The sequence below is a fragment of the Atta colombica genome, unplaced genomic scaffold (genome assembly GCF_001594045.1).
Source record: "Atta colombica isolate Treedump-2 unplaced genomic scaffold, Acol1.0 scaffold134, whole genome shotgun sequence".
Classification (NCBI taxonomy): Eukaryota; Metazoa; Arthropoda; class Insecta; order Hymenoptera; family Formicidae; genus Atta; species Atta colombica.
Genome location: NW_017259222.1, coordinates 182265 through 203588, shown reverse-complemented (window position 1 = coordinate 203588; position 21324 = coordinate 182265). Strand labels below are relative to the sequence as shown.

General features: G+C 27.6%; 3 protein-coding genes across 3 annotated transcripts in view; 2 read left to right on the top strand and 1 right to left on the bottom strand.

Annotated features, from left to right (window-relative positions):
- The window catches only part of LOC108684359 (eukaryotic translation initiation factor 2 subunit 2), an 8056-nt gene extending 878 nt beyond the window's left edge, over nt 1–7178 (bottom strand). The window contains exons 1-5 of the mRNA XM_018188630.1: nt 7105–7178; nt 6980–7019; nt 6355–6612; nt 4778–4934; nt 318–508 (exon numbers count right to left, since the gene is read on the bottom strand). Of these exons, the coding sequence (XP_018044119.1) occupies nt 318–508; nt 4778–4934; nt 6355–6612; nt 6980–7019; nt 7105–7133 (675 nt within the window). The 5' untranslated portion in view covers nt 7134–7178. The remainder of the gene's footprint in view (nt 1–317; nt 509–4777; nt 4935–6354; nt 6613–6979; nt 7020–7104) is intronic.
- A 796-nt stretch (nt 7179–7974) lies between these two features.
- LOC108684339 (histone-lysine N-methyltransferase SETMAR-like) lies at nt 7975–8895 on the top strand (the record flags this gene model as incomplete). The annotated part of the gene is made up of 1 exon (XM_018188606.1): nt 7975–8895. A coding segment is annotated over exon 1 (921 nt), but the record flags the coding sequence as incomplete, so codon positions are not given.
- Nucleotides 8896–12794: 3899 nt separating this feature from the next.
- The window catches only part of LOC108684368 (protein spire), a 22482-nt gene continuing 13952 nt past the window's right edge, over nt 12795–21324 (top strand). The window contains exons 1-8 of the mRNA XM_018188644.1: nt 12795–13186; nt 13308–13339; nt 14348–14471; nt 14619–14773; nt 15015–15227; nt 15493–15522; nt 17444–17701; nt 18982–19123. Coding sequence (XP_018044133.1) covers nt 12871–13186; nt 13308–13339; nt 14348–14471; nt 14619–14773; nt 15015–15227; nt 15493–15522; nt 17444–17701; nt 18982–19123 — 1270 coding nt within the window. The 5' untranslated portion in view covers nt 12795–12870. The remainder of the gene's footprint in view (nt 13187–13307; nt 13340–14347; nt 14472–14618; nt 14774–15014; nt 15228–15492; nt 15523–17443; nt 17702–18981; nt 19124–21324) is intronic.

The window sequence follows — 21324 nt, the reverse complement described above, 5'->3', positions numbered from 1 at the left end:
AAATATCTCGTAAACTGTTAATTTTTTTATAATAATATTTTAATATTTTTATGAACAGAATAATGAGAATATTTAAAAAATTTATGTATTTTGCAATTTGTAATTAATAAGTATGTAACATATTTATTTTGAAGCAACTATTTTTTTACACAATTGATTCTCATTATTCATCAATATTGTATGTTTTATATTCTCATTGATATTCATTTAAATAATTGGTATTATATAAATTTGTCTTTTTTCTTTAAATTATAGACTTTTTTTTGCAAGCTATTAGCATACAAAATTTATTGTAAAAATCTGGTTATAATACATACCTCGGTAAAGTTAGCAAAAGATGTTTTTTTCGTTCCAATGCGTACTACTTGTGGCGGACGCATAACAAATTTCTGTTTCTTACCCGCTACCATATCGGGATTCTTCTCTCGCATGATATTAAACACCCTAACTAGTAATTCATCATATGTATAATCTCTATCCGATCCCACCCACAAACTCGGTTCCTCCACTAAAGAGAAAAATGAACATATTTGTATTATCTAAATTAAATTATCTATATTAAATTATAACAAAAAGAACTGTTAATTACACATGATTATTACAATTGAACAAACACAAATAGAAAATTAACAATTTGAAAGTTGTTAGAGTAGAAATTTTTTGAGAGTTTCGCTACCGTTCGGGGATCGTTTTATTTCTATGTTTTCTTATGTATTTATTTTCTTAGAAACCAAAAATAATCATTACAATAACGTCAGATTTAAGGAAAAATTGGTACATTGAAATAAAGTGAATAAAATCCTTATTCGCATTGTTATAAAATCAGTTATGCTTCAATTTATTTATGAAATTAATTCCAAATTGGATCAAATACGAATAATTGTATCATATATTTTATAACATTGTCAACTCGGTGCCGTTTCCCTCACTCCAATTGCGCAAAAACTGTAAATAAATTTATTGCGAATAATATTACCTCAGCTGGGAATCGAACCCGGATCTCTAGAATTTCATACGAGAGTCTTAAGTTTTTAGACTACCAAGGTCTAAGTAATATTCTTCGCAATATGTAGGAATAATAATGGATTCGACTTCTGGCCAAGATATTTTTCGCAATAAATTTATTCAATTTTTCAGCACATTAACATCTTTCTAATAAGATACCTGATTAAATAGCGAATTATTAAATGGCTTGTCAAATTAATTTGTGATATTACTACAGTGGTTTAAATGCGTTTATAAGTTCGAAAAATCAATTCGGCGCGCAGTTCAAATGATTACTATATGTGTATATAATATAATGATTAATATATGTGATATATTCACATGGAAATTTACTTATTATTTATTTTATATTTAAATTATTTAAGAGAGAATTTGGATAATACAAAATAATAAGATTGCTTTAAAACACTTGTAAAAATGGGCAATAAATATATGGGCAACAAATCGTGAACGAAATAAGTAATCATGAAATAAAAATAAGCAAGCCTATGTTGACTTTACGTGCCTTTTATGATTATTTACTAACTATTAAGAGGGAGAGATAAGGATAGCCTCTGCTCATTTTTTACAAATGCTTTGAAGCAATCTCATTTTATTTTATTTTTTTACATTCTTTTTATTTACAAATGGCATGCAAGAAATTTTAATGTGTCATTTCTTACTTATGACATCATGATTTCAATGTGACCGCGGCGACCAGTCAAGAGTCTTAATACAATAAGTCATTTTTTTATTTTACAAAGATTATGGATTTTTTAATTCATAAATTTTTTAATTATTTAAAGTTATTATTTCATGATCTTTTTATTTATTATACATATTTTGTTTTTTTTTTATTTAATGTCTAATATATAAAGAATACTAAAAAAAGCATTCAATCATAAATATTAATCATATACATCTATACATACATAAGATTTCATTCTTGTATGTAATTTATCAAAATTAAAAAAAGCATTTCATAAAATTTCTTATTATATAAAAGAATGAATTTTAATTTTAATTAATATAATTATAAACACATTTATTTTTAATCGTTACACACACACACACACACACACACACACACACACAAATATGTATATGTGTGTATATATATATATATATATACACACATATATGGTGTTTGGAAAATAATGATAAATCTTTCACATAGGGGCAGAATAGACTAAAGACTGAGAAAAAAAGTCCTCTACTATTTTGAAATTTTTGTAATAATTAACAAGATATTAATTGCTACAAATCAGAGGGTAAGTTAATGTTTTTTTTTAACTGAATAAAGTTAAAGTTAATGGCTCTACAAAATTAATAAAGTTAAGTTAAAAGTTGAAGGAATAAAAAATTAATTTAACGTAAGTTAAATCAATATTGAATTAACTTAAGTTAAAAAAAAAAAGTTAATTTTTGAAAAAAATTATTTTTTTAGATCATAATGTCCTAATTTTTCTTAAAATGAGATTAAATAACTGCAATATAGATTATTAAATAAATTAAATTTTTAATTTTATTATTCATATGTGATATAAGTATATAACACATAACGATATAACTATACAAGTTATAACTTAAAAAAAAAAACAGTCAGCACATAGAGAAGATACAAGATCAGTGATTACTTTTTAAGTCTTTTTAATAAGTCATAAGAAATTGACCAATTACAATCGAATGCAAGAAGAATATTTGACTATAATTGATCAATTTTTTATGGCCTAAGGCATAACCGCATAAATCAGAGGGCTGTATTAGCATCTTAAATTACTTAAAATCTTAAGAAACTACTTAAGGTCTTAAAATATGAACAGATTATGAATATACGCCTTTAGTCTTATTATGTCTTATTATTTTTCTAAAATATTTAAACGAAATAAAAAATTTTTTTAACTTAAAAAAAAGTTAAAAAATTAACGTTTAAAAGTAACTTAATTAAGTTAAAATTTAATGCATTTAAAATTAACTAAGTTAAGTTAAAAAAGTTATTAACTTTTTTTTTAACTTTTAATATTTCAACTAGTTATTATCCTGCTAAAAATTGCTGAAAATTGATTTTCAATAATTTTTTACTCAAATACTATCAATTTTACAGAAAAACTACAAGAGACAAAAATTATTTATTTTCTCCTCTAAGAATTTTTTAAAGAATTTTTTCAGAATTTTTTAATATCGTATTTTCTCAAGTTGTTAAAAATGAAAAAATGCTGTACTAAAAAATTGATAAAATCTAAAAAAATTCGTAGAGCTCTATGAAAAGAAAATAAACAATTTTTGTCTCTTGCAATTTTTTTGTAAAGTTGATAGTATTTAAGTAAAAAAATTATTGAAGACCAATTTCCGGCAATGTTTAGCAATTAATATCTTGTTAACTATTGCGAAAATTGCAAATCGTAGACTTTTCTTCTCAGTCTAGTCCATTTTACTCATCCATTTTATGCGAAAAGTTTATCATTATTTTTCAAATATTCTGTATATATTAAAGCTTCCAAATAAATTATAATTAGTTTTAATTACATCAGATATATGTAAAATTATAATTTAAAATAAAATTTATTTTTCAGAAAGCTATAAAATCAGTTTCAGATGTTTTAAAATTATTTTTATCATAAAATGCATAAGAATGGAACTTAGATGGCGTGCATGTGAGCGGATGCCAATTGCGATAGCTGCTATTTTTAGAATGTGCCATAATTAGAGAATAGCGAATTAGTGAGTGGATAAAAAAGAGGAAAGAGGAAGAGCAAAAAGTTAAAAAGAAGAAAAGAGAAAGTTTTGTTATTCTGATATTATGTTTTGAGGATAAGTTAATAAAGAGAAAGAGAGATACAGAAACAGTAAGAAGATAGCAAAATTTCTAAGGCAAGGTACAACGAGTTAGGTAAAGATACAAGGAGTTAGGGGTGAGTAACAGGAAATATATGTTATATCTGAGAAAAGAAAACTTAGCAGAATAGAAAAAAAGGGGTAAGGTCAGAGTAGGTCTCTATTTCAATTAAGATGGGGGAATTTGGAAGAAATGATAACTTGTAATATGTAGAGGAATGCACAATAAAAAGAAAGATTTATTAAATTAGGAGAGGAAGGAGGGATATTAAGGAGATAATGAAGATTTAGGAAAGTGAAAAAGGAAATATTGAGAAAATTATGGAAAGATAGTGATAAAGTTTTAAGAAAAAAAGAGGAGAGATGGAGTACATGATCTCGAGAGGAAAAATAATGGCAATGGGAAATTAATTTGTAGGAGTGCAATTAGCAGAAAGAGACAATAAGGATGGAGTAAATTTCAAAAGAAAAGCGTGTGATAACAAGCAGGTGACGATTAGAGTTGTGGTCTAGATATTTTAATTTAGTCTACAGTATTAAAATTAGATAGAATAAAAGCAGATAAGATATAAATAAAAGAATACAAAGAGAATATACAGGGTAAAACTGGATATAGCAAGAAATAGTAAAAATAATAATATAGTAATGAATAATAACGCGCAGGCGAGATAAATGGATAAATGAATGAGTTAAGGCTGTATGTGTAAATTAAGTCCTCTTCTTGTGTATGCTGAAGTGTAATAAATTCTATTCTATTCTATATATTCTATTCATAAAATGCGTAAGTGCAGAAATAATTAAGTGCATAGTTGACGTAATTAAAGTACATCAAGCATAATGTCTTACCATACTCTGCACTTCGCTCAGATTCAGTGCAGCATGTTAACAAATAATGGATAACATAAACAACTAGATGCAAAAAACATACTGGTAAAAATCATTTCTTATTGGTACATACCATTCTCCTTGTCTTCAATCTCCTTGCGCTCTTCTTCAGCCACTAATTCATCGAGATCTTTCTTCTTTTTCTTCTTTTTCTTTGTTTTTGAGAAATCCATATCTAAATCAAAATCATCATCTACTACAATTTCTTCGACCTGCTGCTCTACAAGTTCCTGTAAAATAAATAAGATTCCTAATTTAAGATAAACAATCCAGGTCTTGCTAAACTAGTATTTTATAGATTGCAATATACTTTTTAAAATGGCAAATATTTGCAATCTTCTTTCCTTTCGCAAAAAAGCAAGGAGTGGAAGTCATATTTATTTATTTTATTTATACAGGGCATCCAGCGATATTTGATTAATTAATTCAATAAATAATTCTAGGATATTTCAAATAAAAATCCTAGTTTCTCGAGATCAATTAATTTTCATTAATTAATTTTTGTTGATTCGCGCCATATGTATTTTGTATTCAAGAGAATTTAATACGGCGAAATAATTAAATAATAATTAAAAAAGATTTCGTTATTACATATTTTGGTTATTTTTTTTAATCTTCTTCAGATATCCAAAATAAAAAAATTAAAAAAGAAAATATAGCAATATCTTCACAATTCTCATGTTGAGTTATCCAGAAATCCTCAAGAATCCTTATCCAGAATTACTCAAAACAAAGATCGTGTGGAGAACATTGCAGAACTGCAAGTAGCACACAGAAGATTTAAATAGAAAATAGTCAAATTTTAGAGTTAATGAAAAAAATCACAAAATAATTTCTTAAATAGAGAAAAATAAGAAAGATAAGAAGAGAAAGATAAGAAATTTTTATTTTGTGACTTTTTCACGACTCTAAAATTTGACTGTTTTCTATTTAAATTTTCTGTCTATTACTTGCAGTTATAATGTTCATAATTTTCAGAACTTTTCTCTCCATGTGGTCCTCTAACTATTTTGCGATTAATTCTGTATTTCTGCGATCATTTCTTGATTAATTCAGAAGATATTGCTGCATTTTCCTATTTAATTTGTCTATTTTGGATATCTAAAGAGGGCTTAAAAAGCCAAAATAACAGAAATATGTAATAACGGAATCTTATAGACATTGCTAATCTCTTGTCATCTCAACATTCTTAATGTAAATCTAATAATGTATAATTAAAATTTTGTAATTTTTATTTATTGACATCCTCATTGACTCTTATAGATCTTTATTTCCGTTTATTTAAATTTATTATAACATACAAAAAAAAAAAAAAAATGTAATTTATCTAAAATGTTTCACAATTGACTAATAAATCATTTATACTTAAAAAAATCCTTGCTCCTCCTATGAAATCTTACTTTTATAAATTAAATCTAATCTTACAAATGTTTAGGATATTTATAGAAATAACTTTAAAAATTAATGATAAAATACTATTAATTAATTTCTAGTTTGTTTATAGATGTTCATATGAATATAATTTATCATTTTTTTAATGCATCAAAACATTTGTAATTAAAAAGTATAAAGATAAAAATTGAATAATTAATGATAAATAAGCTTAAATTATTAAATATATCCAATACAAATAAAAAAAAAATTATTTACCTCTTTCTTTGTATCAGGTAAAGCTGCTTCTAATTCATCTAAGTTAAATGCCTTTTTCTTTTTCTTCTTCTTTTTACCAAAATTTTCCAAATCCAATGCCTCATCATCTTCCACCACTGTTGGCTCAGGTTCCTGATTCTCCTTATCAACAATATTTTCAGATGCATCACCACCATTGCCTCCTTCATTGAAAGCCGCATCTATATCAAAAGTAGTCTTCTTCTTTTTTTTCTTCTTTTTCAAGGTTGGATCAAATACCTAGAAATTTTTTATGAATATAAAATGAGTTACAATATAAATCATATATTATATGAAATTTATATTAAAAATAAATGTTTTAATAAAACAAGGATACATATAGCATATAATATAAATAGCTTATAATGTAGATCCTTCATTATAAAAAAATTTTCCAATTTAAATAATTAACATCTCCAGTAAAAATTTTGAGGTTGGAATTTCTTTTGCTTTCTAAATATCATTATATATCCACAATCCCTCATAAATAATAAAAAAAGTAAAACTTGTATGTATTACTCCAACAGAAAATATTGAATTAAAACAGTCCAATACATCCTGTCACATATTTATGTTCAATTTAATTCGTAAACTACATTTTACATACCGAATCTTCTTCCGTCATTTTTCTGATTGTAGAGTGTCCTCTTAAATGAAGAAAACTTTTTGTTTAACAAAAACTTAAGCGATATAAAGCATTTCAGAAAACTGAACAAATTAATTTCAACTTACTGCCACACGCTGTTCCAAAAAGATTGCATCAGAAAATTTAATAGCCTTAAGAAAAGCAAGAAGGTCCACCTTCTAAAAAGAAGACGATTTTCAGCGCCATTATATCTGAACGCAGACATGGCGAACTAAATTGAATCAAGTGAGAGCATAGACTTTATCCAGAGAGAAATTTGTAAAGCAATCATCTCGGTTTTTTTTCATCTCAACACTATATGTATGTATACATCGATGTCCATTTTTGTGATGTGAGAACTAAGTATCTATTTTGCGAAATTGTCGATAAAATTGGAGCATTGAAAATGAACGTGGTGTGTGTCGATACTATCACTCATAATAGCGCGGAATGCATCGCATCATCACGAATTAACCAATCAAAACGTCCCATCTATTTATAATCATGAACAAAACAATTGTAAAATTTTTTTCGAGTTTTGGAATGCAACTTGCTCACCGAGCGATTGGTTCTTGATTGATTTTTGTTTTTAGTATTTTACCGGATCTAAGTGTAGGAACCAATCATATTAAAAAATCACTGAGTGCTCACAAATTAGTTCTTTTTTTGCAACCGAATGCAGCCAATGAGCGCATTCAGCGAACAAAACAGTTGAAAGAATGCTCGCTATTATTGATATATTCTTCCAGATCTAAAATGCTGATTGGATGATCTAAAAGAATACATCAATAACAGCAAACTCACATAACTGTTGAGTCTGCTGGACGCAGCAATGTGTGCATTCAGTACGAGTGCAAGTCAATAAATTCTTAGAAAATCTGTCAGAGGGCACTTGCAATGTCTCAAATTTTTGAGCGGAATTTATCGCGTAGTTTCTGTAAACGATTAAAGTGAACAACCTTTGTATTTTTTGCAAAATGGAAAAAAACGAATTTCGTGCAGTGATTAAACATCTACATATAAAAGGTTTAACACCGAAAGAAATCAAAAGCGAGTTGGATAATATTTATAGCACATCTGCACCAGCGTTTGCAACTGTATACAATTGGGTGAATAAATTTAAACGTGGTTGTACATCCACATGTGATGCACCTCGTTCGGGACGTCCAATTGAGGCTACTACGCCAGAAATCATCGATAAAATCCACGATATTGTTTTGATTGATCGACGAGTGAAAGTACGCGAGCTTGTTGAGGTCACAGGTATATCACATGGCACAGTGATTTCAATTTTGCACGAACAATTAGGTATGAAAAAATTATCAACAAGATGGGTGCCGCGTTTGCTCACTGTGGACCATAAGCGCGACCGTGTGACGATTTCAAAACAATGTTTGGAGATGTTTCAACGTAATCCAGATGAATTTCTGTGTCGATTCATTACTGTGGACGAAACATGGATCCATTATTTCACACCCGAGACGAAGGAACAGTCAAAACAATCGACTTCACTGGATGAACCAACTCCGAAAAAAGCGAAGACCGTAAAGTCGGCCGGAAAGGTGATGGCCATAGTTTTTTGGGATGCACGCGGTATAATTCATATCGATTACCTTCCGTTGAAGCAAACGATCAATGGCAATTACTACGCAGCCTTATTGGACCGTTTCAACAACATTTTAAAGAAAAAACGTCCCCATTTGGCGAAGAAGAAAGTGCTCTTCCATCAAGACAATGCACGGGCCATTCACACGTGTCCGGCACCGATGGCCAAATTCAACAAATTCCGCTACGAATTGCTTCCTCATCCAGCATATTCACCAGATTTAGCCCCCTGCGACTATTTCCTGTTTCCAAACCTGATGAAATGGTACGAAGGAAAGAGATTCACCACCAGAGAGCAGCTCATTGCCGAAACAGAGGCTTATTTTGAAGGGTTGGACAAATCATATTATTTAGACGGCTTGAAAAAGTTGGAGAATCGTTGGATCAGGTGTATCGAGTTGAAAGGAGACTATGTTGAGAAATAAAAATGAATCGATAAAAAAAAATGTGTTTTATTATGTTTTTCTAAAAACTTATTGACTTGCCCTCGTACTACAATCGCTTACTTATCGAGCGTTTAATGAGCTCTTAGATGGAAAGCGGAAAAGCGGAAGCCAATCAGAACTCACGGAAAGACAGAAGCAGACAATTGAAATATACCGCCTACTACTAGTATGGGTTCTAATTGGTTTCCGTTTTTCCGCTCTCCGCTTTTCCGTCAAGGTATGAACCCGGCCTTTAGCAGATTCAACTGTTGCAGAGCAGATTCGTGAGCGCTCGCTGCTATTGGTGTATTCTTCTAGATCATCCAATAGCAGCGAGCGCTCACGGATCCGCTCCGCAACAGTTGAGTCTCCTAAACGCGACCAATGAACGTGATCGCAGTGTCCACAGTACATGCTCGTGTTGGAGTATTTCGCAGCTGACAGATTTCCTAACCTCAATAGTGATCAATTTTAACGCTTAATATCTCGATTCACGGAGTGATATTTTTTTTGTCAAGTTCGTTCATTTTGTATAAAAACCCTTCGAATGAGCCTAATTTTATTAAAATTCGGTGAGGAAGATTTTGGAAGACAGGAATCTTCGAGCATTTTCTACGTAAGTAAAACTTATCTAATTTACACCGAGCACTTGATCCGATTATATTCGTATACTAAATCACTTTATATACTGTGATCACTACTGATTCACTGTCATGTTCACGAATTATTTTAATATATTCTGATATTTCTGAATCGTATTAAACAATTGGATAATTACGTTTGACGTATTATGATATTATAGCACACAAAATCACGGAGTACTTTCTATTGTCTGTTTTCGAAATTAATATTTTATTAGTAATTAGTAGCAGAAGATATATATTTTATTAATTGTATATGTTGCACATTCTTTTCATTTTTTTAATTAAATATATATATAAGATACTATTTTTAATATATATTTCTACAAAGTTATAAAACGATACATAATTAGAAAATATCTTAGAACAAAGAATAACATGTTTATGGAAAATTTAATATGTGTATAAATGAAACAAAAAGAATTGTAACATTAGTATTTAGATTTTTTTTAAAATAATTTTTAAAAATATTTAAAATCAACTTTAAAAGAAAAATATGTTACAAAAGAAATTTATATGCTTTTGTTTTGATTATCCAATGTTTCAAAAGTTTGACATTTTGCTATTTAATTTATTGTTATTTATAAAATTCTGTAAAGACTACATCAGTTTCAAATGTTGATATTTTATTTAAATAAAGTGAACAAATGGGCGTAAAAAGTATAAGAAATTGCATTTTTATGAAATATTTTTGATCCCTTATTTAATTCCTATTTATGTTTTTTTATTGAAGTTTTTCTAGCAATATTCTATGAAATATTCATCACATTCAGTTGTGTAATATACATATACATATATACAAAGTATATAGTTTTATTCGTTAATTTTTAGAAATAATTAGAAATAATTAGAATATCAGACATATTATTATCCTGTTTTAAACAGGGAATGGAAAGTTACTTTTTAAAAACTAGTTACTGATTCTTAATAGTTATTGATTCTCAAAAATAACTCGTTATCGTTATCATCTCTTATAAAGTAACGATTTGTTATTTTTCTATTATCTTTTTAATACTGAAAAAAGAACAGTCTAAAAATTTTGCAATATTTTTTATTCAGACATTAATAAAAATGATAAACAATAATGATACTAGAAAACTTTTATATTTGATTATTAATTGATAAAAAGTAGACCAAATAAAATATTTTTGTATTATAAAACTTTTTTGAAGAAAAGCTTTGAATTTATGATTTGACAAAATGGTGGCAAATTCGTTAGTAAATTTATTTTTAAATTCATATTTAATGACAAAAGATAACTAATTTAAATTAACTTTTATTTAATAATGTCTTATTTTTGTTAAAAATTATAAAAACAATTTATTGCACACCCTACGGGATTACGCCTGACCAGAGATATATTTATATTAGAAACTTTTCTAGTATTATAAATTGTATTATTTGTGACAAACTATGTTTAAACATCAATCATTGGGATATTTATCTTAATTTCAATTTTAAAACATTTGTAGCAATCTTAAAAGTCATGAACCAATCACAGAGTCATATTAGAATTTTAAGACTTATTTAAAATGGTTTTGAAGTAAGAATGAATTATGAATACTAACCAAAGATTGAAGATTGAATATATAAAAAATTATATCATAAATGTGTTCAAAATGTAATAAAAACGGTAAAAGTAATTGTAAAATTCGTTAAGTATTACAAAACCGATATCACAAAAAATGTAACTATGTTATAATTACTAAAAAATGTAACATCGTTATTAGTTTGTTATAAAAAAAAATAACTTATAACGGCGTAACGCGTTATTTCCATTCCGTGATTCTAAATTATATTATAATTTGATTAGAGATAGTCTTCCATATTAACACATTATACAGGATGTTATATAAAAAAATCATTCAAGCATTTATATGATAGATGGTATACATTGTGTACTGATTATAACTTAAACAGCCTTAATAAACATAGGTTGAAAGCTGAATCGTTTCTGAGATGCAAACAGTTTTGTAAGTATCATAACTAACTTATTAGCTTCTACGTGCGAGATGTGAAGATTTACCTCCGTATTTATAAATTGCATTCTGAAGGTTTTCGTTCAATTCCATATGTACAAATCTATTATGAAAAATTTCATCGTGGATGCGGTTCAGAACAAAGAATTTTATCAATCAAAGAATGCTTCAAAGCATTTGTAGCATTATGTTGAGATCGTATTAGTAAATTGACCAACAATTATAATTGGATAGGTATTATGGGAGATACCTTATTGGAGTTGGTATCACCTTATTGGAGTTGTAATTCTCTCAAATCAAATAGATTATTCAATCAAATAGATTAGTGCTACTTATCTCGGTAAATATGCAATATAACTCGTCTCTTACTTCCGATTTTCTTAAATTTTGTAAATTTGTGTATTTTCATGCATAGAATATATTCCGAGAAAGATTATATTCTTTAGAGCATATAGACTTATAAAAGACTTATATATCATTAAACTATCATTTTTCAACTTATCAACAAAAAATTTTGATTTGAGCGACGATTTTCCTTCTCAGAATATATTCTACGCGTGGAAACACAAATTTACCAAATTACAAGAAAATCGAAGGTGGAAGCTTATGCTGCATACTTATCTCAATTTTTCTCTTTTTACATCATGTGTGACACGAAGACAATTAGTTACGAATTATACTAATAACAAAATTATTCATATCTCAGAAACAGTTTTTGACTTATATTTATTAAGACTTTTTCACCCAGTATGGTACATATCATGTAAAAAAGATACATATCATAAAGATACATATCATGTAAAATGAATGGTTTTTTTTTTTAACATCTTGTATAAAGATGTGTACATAAAGTGTCTATGTACTATTATTATATTTCAGGTAATTGGGGATTACAATTTATAATATACAATTTTTACTGTATCTTCTGTTAATTTAGAATAACAATTTTAATATATTCTGCAAGAAAAGTAAAAATATCGTTCTTTATGGATGGAAAAGTATAATTCTTCTAATATGAAACTATGAACATTTGATACAATGTTATGAATATACTGATGTAATATATGTTAATTAACATAAACAATTTCATAGACATTTATGATGTATCACACAAGACATTCTATACAATACCAAAGATTATGTATAAAATAATTTTTAAGAATAGTAAACAGATTCATACAAATTGATATAGTATCTGTAAATAAAGAACAAAGAATTGCACAATGTCGAATTCTAAAAATAGCACAGAATGTAATAAGGAAAAAGCTACAGTTCTTGAAGAGCCACAAACAGCAGTAAACAGAAAAGAAGATGCATCGGCGCGACCTAAGTGTAAATTAGATTCGTGTGGTTGTTTAAATCTCCAGGATGTTCTATTAATATTTGATAGTCCTTTAAGTCAAGAACGAGCATGGGCATTGTGCTATCAGATAGCTAATGGTTTATTACGCTTAACGGAAAATAAGTTCTATGAGATATCAGAACTCTCGCAAATTATACTTCACAAAGATGGAGATATTTGGCTTGAAAACTTAGCAGGTGACCGTTTTATTCTGGAATTCAGAAGTAATCATGTAAACTTGTTTTAGTTTAGAAATTATAAACTATTATTATAATATTATAATATTAAAGACAATTAACAAAATAACTTATATTACAGGCTCTAAACTACCTCTTGTTTCGGAAGAGAAGGTAAATGTAACTTATGAAATTCAAATAATAAATCAATAAGAAGTTACGTTGCGCCAACAAATTTAATAAATTTAAACAAATGTTTTGACATTTATTATTAACATGAAGTTATTATCAATGTTAACAAAATCGGTAATAATTCAAGTCAACGTATAAATAAAATTGTGTAATATGACAAATTGTCGACAGTTAGACAAATCACAAGACTATTTTTCATAAAAATTTTTCTTCGTGATTTTATTTTTGTGATATTGATTTCTCAATTATATTTTTCATTTCATTAATTTTTTGAGAAGTGGTAAATATTTATTGTATTATTAGTAGTCATGTTATTACACCAACCACAATAATTTAGTTTTATTAATAATCACGTTTTAATAGCAGGATCATCTATTATGCATTGCACGTTGATATTGAGAACTTTCGACTTAATTATAAAAATATTACTATAAAAATCAGTTCTATAAGAGCTTTTTACGAAAAAATTTTTATATAGTACGAAGAACAGTCTTGATTTATCTATTTTTTATAATTTGTAATATTACGTGACTTCTCAATTATGTCTCAATTTGAATTTTTACCAGTTTTGTTAAAACGTTTTGGGCGCGTTCAAGGTGAACAAAGTTGCTAGGTTACTCGCTAAGCGTTTGCGTGTTTAACGTGTAATAGGCAAGTTGACAAAATAACTAGTCTGCTCGTCGAAGAAATGAATAATTGGTTGGATTTATAACAACCAATTATTCATTTCTTCGACGAGCAGACTAATTATTTTGTCAACTTGCCTATTGATAGTGACCTCATGCAAAACATTTGTTTAGATTATATTAAATTGTTCTTTAGTTTTTAGCTCTTTTATTGTTTTATTATTTGATTTTAATCACTTAAACCGTTAAATATATTTTTATGTTTTTTTTAAATGAAATATTCAATCGTATTTTATGTAATAAATCATACATATGTATATATAGCCAGTTGCTCTTTAAATATAAATTACAATTTCTTGTCCAGGTGATATTTTCGTTAGGCATGGCAATTTTTAAAGCCTTGGACTTTGGTTCTAATGCAGGAGAGGAAATAGCATTATTACCAGACCTAGAAGCTCTTATTACATCAATGACAAACTGTAATCGAGGTAAACAAATTTTTATATGCTCTACTTTCTTTAGTAATACCTAATTACGAAGTTTTTGAATAAAAATTTAAATTAATAAATAATTAAAACTAGTCTTTATTTTAAGCAGAACTAAGATATATGTTCTCTATTTGATTATATCATTAGTTTATGAAGGTGATGTGGAAGAACGTCTACAAGAAACTGATGATGAAGGCATTGAGCGAGATTCTGGTGATACTGATGCAGAGGATTATATGATGCCGAAACCTACCGAATCATACACAGATAGTCCTACATGTACCTTGAAGACTATTCTCCAAGTAAATTTATATTTGTTAAATTTTAATGTTTAATATGTTGCTTGATACGATTTACAGTTTAGTAAAACAATTAATAATCAAGAAAAGCAAAATAAATTTGAAGTTGGTCAAAATTTTAAGTAGTTAAATTAATTTGATAAACGTAATAAATATAATTTTTTTTTTCAATTTCTTACTTGTGACAGATTGTGTAAAATCATATTTATTAAAGAATACTGCAAAGATTCTGCTTATATTTCAGATATGTGCAAGGCATGCGCAAAATTTGCACGAAAATGCTGATAATTATTATCGAAATATAATACAAGCGTTTGTGGAAGAGGCCCTTAATCTCTCTCAATTTCTGGAGAGAGTAGTCGTCAACAAACAATCACAAGATTTGTTTGATGCAAATAATGTAGATCGTAACTCAACTTCATTGCAGAACATTAATACAGTGGATTTCAATGATTGGGTAAGTTGTTTTGATAATGAATAAAAAACTATACTGTACAATAGTGTTCACATTTTTATGAAAAAGCTATTGATTTACAAATTATTGAAGTACATGTGATAAGATAAAAAAACGCATAATTAAATCTTGTATTTTAAATAATTTAATATCTTTCTTATTACATGTTTAAAAAAAAATAGATATAGAAATAATATGTAAATGATATATTGTTTCTAATAATTATAATTTTACAAATGAAATTGTTAATTAGCATTTATTTTTATAGACGGACATTAGAATTTGGAGAGCTATACAAGTACGTTTGTATCAATAAAATAAGAATTATTTGTTTTACTATAATTGCATTATTAAGTTTAACTTTCATTAGTATACATCTCGTTTAAAATTAATGAAATGAATTTAATGAATATAAATTGAGCATGAATGCATGTAGCATGAGTATATAAAAACTAGGACAAATTAAATTTTATATCAATGAAACTGAAATTTCATTTACTTTTTAAAAACATGATTAATTATGCAAAAGAAGAATTATTGATACTAATCTAATTTTATTAGAAATAATAATCTAATTATTAGAATAACTCTAATTATTAGAAATAATAAATGTATGTGGTTAACGTATGTCTATCAAGGTGCTCTTTGCTCATTCAAGTGAATTTAAGATTTTCATAAGTTAATGATTTTTTAATTAGAATTCAGTTTTGGCAACCTTTGATGAATAACTCTATCTTGGCTAATTGCTCAACCAATTAATAAATAGATTAAGAATATGTTAGATTTCTAATGAGAACTCCAAAGAGAGTTGAAACGTTCAAGAATTTAGAATAAAGAAGACATCTGCACATCAAATGGAGTAAACAGTATTTTTTTATATTTTAACAATTTGCGCATCCCCTTCTGCGCTGATTCTTATTAGCCTCGAATATTATTATTATTTTAATAAAAATTAAATGAAATATAACTTATATGGTAAAAACATCTAGACTAATAGTTCGTTGAACTTAACGAATCGACCGTTTAATCTCATATGAAAGACATGATCAAAATTATATACAAACACTTCAAAAGATGATAAAGAGAGGAAAGCATCAAGACTTTGTAAAAAAATTTGTTTATATTGGGTCAAAAGAACATCACAGCCATCAATCTTCACGGCTGTTATTACTAATCAAAATTCTTGCAAAAGATTATAAAATTAAAACTGCGCATGAAAGTTGGCACTCGTCCTCACGAGCCGGGAGGATGTAGGATCCACTTGACTATACGAAATAGGACGAAAAATATCACGTCACAGCTTTATGTATGATTTTTTATTAAGAAAATATTTAATTTTCTCTAATATTAGGAAAAAATAGTACTATGAAAAACCTCCCTCTTTTGATTTCTTCTTTATTGTTATTATTATTATTTTTGTTAGAATTATCATTTAATTGATCGAATTTTATGTAACCTTTTATTGATTGCAGAAAAGATTATGTGTAGTGGGTAGCCATTATTTAGAATTAGGGGATTGGTATTATATTAGGACTAATAGACAAAGTCCTTCTTCTTTGACATACATACAACTTTTCAACAAAAGAATTTTGACAAAATTATAAGAATCTTTCTAAATAATGGTTATTCACTACACATAATCTTTTCTACACTCAAAAAATTACATAAAAAATTCGATCAATTAAATATACGTATACTTAGCAAAAAACTTAAAATGGTAAACAGAACAGTAATTGTGTCTAGCAATAGATGCCGGATCGCTGCAATATGTTAGATAAGAATAGGTACATGCATTTGAGTGAGACAATGTTTTAGAAATGAATTAAAGATATCAGTATTATCGATATGTTTAATCTGAAATTAAAACAAGTCTATATTATTGATATCGATCAAGTTCGACCATCACTTCATTCCCTTAAATCTAGATATAATTAATCGTAGTTAAGTGCATATGTGTTTAGGTGAATATTAAGTCTGTTTTCTTAAAAACATTCATATGAAAAAATTATATGAATGTTTTTATTCTTCGTTTTCGTCTTATTTCATCTAGAATGCTCACTCAGTTGCTGTACCACCAGTGAGCAGTTGTTGTTACAGACTACTCTGTATAATAAACACACGCACGTGCGCGTGCACTACATACTGTAGATTTTATAAGTATATAATGTAAATATTTTTTAATGATAATATCAGAGTGCTTTTTTTAAATGTTTTGTTAGGCTAGGTTTTGGGTTCAAGTTATTAGCGAGCTGAGGCGAGGAGTGAAATTGAAGAAAGTAGAAGCTAATTTGGATTCTCGTATGTCTTCGCGTGAAGAAGGAAGTCTCCCAGACTACAAACTGACACCCTATGAGAGTTTGATGGATGATATCAGGGCAAGACGGTATCGCCTCAGGAAAACTCCACCTACGTCGTCACGAAAGGACGCGCATGCCATTATTCTTGAATTTATTCGAAGTCGACCATCTTTAAAAAAGGCAAGATACATGATTGCGTGCATAAAATCCGAGAAAAATTTAAAAAGGGATCTACATTTTTGTATTAAATGTGTGCTAATTATGTCTGTTTAATTATCCATTTGAAATAATACGTTACGATTTTCATCTAGCGTTAGGAATGTATGGATGGGTACTTTTGAGGATTTTTAAAGTATATATACATGGTGACACAAATGCCTGCTGAATGGTATTTTCGTTTGCAGTTTAAGTCAAATTTAGGTAAGATTAATGACATCACATGCTCTACTTTGATTTCTGATTGGACGAAATGGTACTTTTGGATTAACCTGATCTAAATCGAGTTCAAATTCACATGCATCTTTGTGTATTAAATCATTTATGTCTCGTGTGTACTTTAAAAGTCTTCAAAAATATCCATCTGTATAATAGAATTATATTATATAAAATATAGTATATTATCTATTATATATCAATTCTATCTAAATAAGATGGCATTGCTGTCCAAGAACAAGTCATGATAATATTAAAATGACATTAAAATGAATCGGAAATGATTGAAAAATAATTTTTAATGATCATTTTGGAGTCATAATTTTGACATAATTTTGGTATCATAGTAACTTGTTGTCTTCTGAATTATTCTGAATTAAAATCATATTGAAGAATATAATTATTTTAATTTTATGTATTCGTGTCTCCAAAATAATCCATACAGAATATATGTCCAATCCTACGCGTCGAATTTAATAGCGTTTTTCATTGGCAGAACTGATGTGCACTCAGTGCACATTAAAGCCGTTATACACTACTCTAATCTGAATGAGAAAATAAAATGAGATAGCTTAATTGATAAAATGCCCAGTAAATGTATATTTTATCAAATAGAAGTATTGAGGATTTCGCGGTTTAACTCATTTCTGTATTTTTCTTGAACATACATCTTTACATCGATTTGTGTATACAATGTCTTTAAAATGCTCTGAGTACGCACTAGTTCTGCCAATGAAAAACGCTATTATTTTCAGTTTTGAAACGTAATGTTAACACAACTAGAATAATTTTACAAATTAAATTGCCAAGCAATTTTAATAATATTAATGCTCATAGGCATTTTAGAAGATATTAATAATATGATGCTGATAAGCTTCAATAATTTTATTGCGAAAAATATTACATCGGCCAGAGATCGAATCTCTCGCTTTTCGGTCGAGCACAGTTAGATCACCGAGGCCTCAGTAATATATTCTTTGCAATGACCAACATATATAGAGAAAATAATTATACTTTATTGTATACAGGCTTCAGAGAGACGATTACGACCATTACAAAAGGAAAGTACTCTGAGAGAATTATTAATGGAAAGCATAAAAAAGCCTCCAAAACCTCTAAGATCTTCTGGTTCAAGACAAAATGCTTCTAAGATTGAAGAAACATCAATTTGTAAGTTTACATATCTTATATATATTTATAGATGATAGCACTATTATAACAATAAAAATGACTCTATTTTTTTTATATTGTGTTGGAATTGTATATTTATAATGCGACTTATATTAAGATAAAAAAATTATATAATTCGCGCCTCGAATAAAGTTATATCAAATTAAATTAAGAAGTAAAATTCAAGTGATACTATTATTATTAATTGATATTATTAATTTAAATATGATAAACTATTAAGTAATATTATTTATTTGTACTGTCATTCGTATAAAAGATTTGATAGTAACAACGGTGTATAGTCCGGCGTCGCTCGGCTTCGTCATTATCATCGTTGTCGTTGCCCGGTGTCGTCATCGTCGATCAACATCGTCATCATTATGTCATTGATATCAAATCTTTTATACAAATGATTACAAAAAGATATCTTAGATTTTTTTGTATTTAAATTAATAAAGATAATAAACTTGGATTTCATTTTTCCGTTTAGTACAAAAACAGTATAAACACTTGAATTTTACTTTTTAATTTGGTAATTTTTTTTCGAAAAGAACGTACCTTTAGCGTCCTTTTTAACCATTTTTTAAAATGGTAAATTTGTACTGATATATTGCTTTTTGTAATTCTAAAAGTCTTCTCATAAACAGGATACATACATTTTTTGTATAACTTTACATGAATTATGAGTGCATTCCGAATTAGCGTGATACATCATTTGTTCTTGTTATTCATCAAATAATAAACTCGCACCCTGTGTAGTGTTCATAGAATGTGATTTAGTTTATGAAATTTATGTTTCTTTCATGATTAAATAACATTTGTAATTGTAAACTAATTAAAAATGATAAACGGGCATTTAGGAATTAAGCGCGGAAAATTATTGCGCACAATTATTTTTAAAATAAAATAATTTATTACAAACATTCATAAATCGATAATATGTTTTGTCTCACTTTTTAAGCCTTGTACAGATTACAGTAATTAATAAAATTAATTCGCCAATGTGTAGAGAGTGACTTTCAACATTCAGCAATGATCAAAGATCGTTTACAACCACTTGGATGACCGCGTGATAAATCTTTTAGGATGCATTAGAGATTTATCATTTTTAGTAAGCTATGTATAAAATAATTTTTTTGGAATGAGAATTTTTGCCATTGAAAGTAACTGCTCATTGGGGATTCTAAAGTCGTCTGTCTGTATTATTAATTAAACCATATAATTTTTGTATAACAATTACTTTTTTCCTCTTTTATTGATTCGAAAATCCTTTTCCAGGATTAAAGTATACACTTTAATATGTATTTGTGAGGTGGAGGCTGAGAATGTAAAAAAATTCGAAACTGAGATCTTTATCATTTCTTAGTTCAATATGGCACTCTAGAATTATCACATCTTGACAATATTTGTTTCATATAAAAGCTGTGCAATCTGTGCTTACGAAATAGTAGTCCGCAGATTAGTAATCTTTGCATGAAGAAGCAACGTGGAGTTCTTAGAATTGGATTTACAATTAGATGCACCCATTATGTTATTTTCATTACAATGTGTATTCATTATAAGATCAGATATGTTTTATAAATTATATAAGATGTAACTATGAAAATATCAATGATATGTCTTATCAAAATCTAATCTTGGACTCTTTAAAGTTTACATTAAATCGTTTCAAAGATATTAAATAATTTTATGTATATCTCTCTGTCTCTCTTTTTTTAATCAAATATCAGCTGCGCTTTGATATGCAATTGTTGAATTTTAAATATAAAATCTCCATTGGAATTCTTCTGAAATCAGTTACATTGGCACGATATATGTTATCTCAGAAGTTACCAAATGATTAAAAATGTTTGCATGCTTAAGATATTCTTAACTAAAACTTGTACTTGTAAATCGATTATTTTACGATATATCTTCTATATATCTGTATATTTTTATATTTTTCTTCTGTTTAATCCTCTGTTCTTTGGATAATACATGTAATAGATAATATTCTTGAGACTTTCATGAATACTTTCTATTTAAAGATTATGCGTTTCGCTGCTCCTCGCACTGATGAAGTGAACTGCAAGGTTCACGAAACGTTGGCATTCCAAGAATAGATCTGGACACGGAAGAAACTCGCGAAACGCATAATCTTTATGTAATAGATAATTACGTGTACAATAAGTGTTCATTATTTATTATAAATTTTTGTTTTA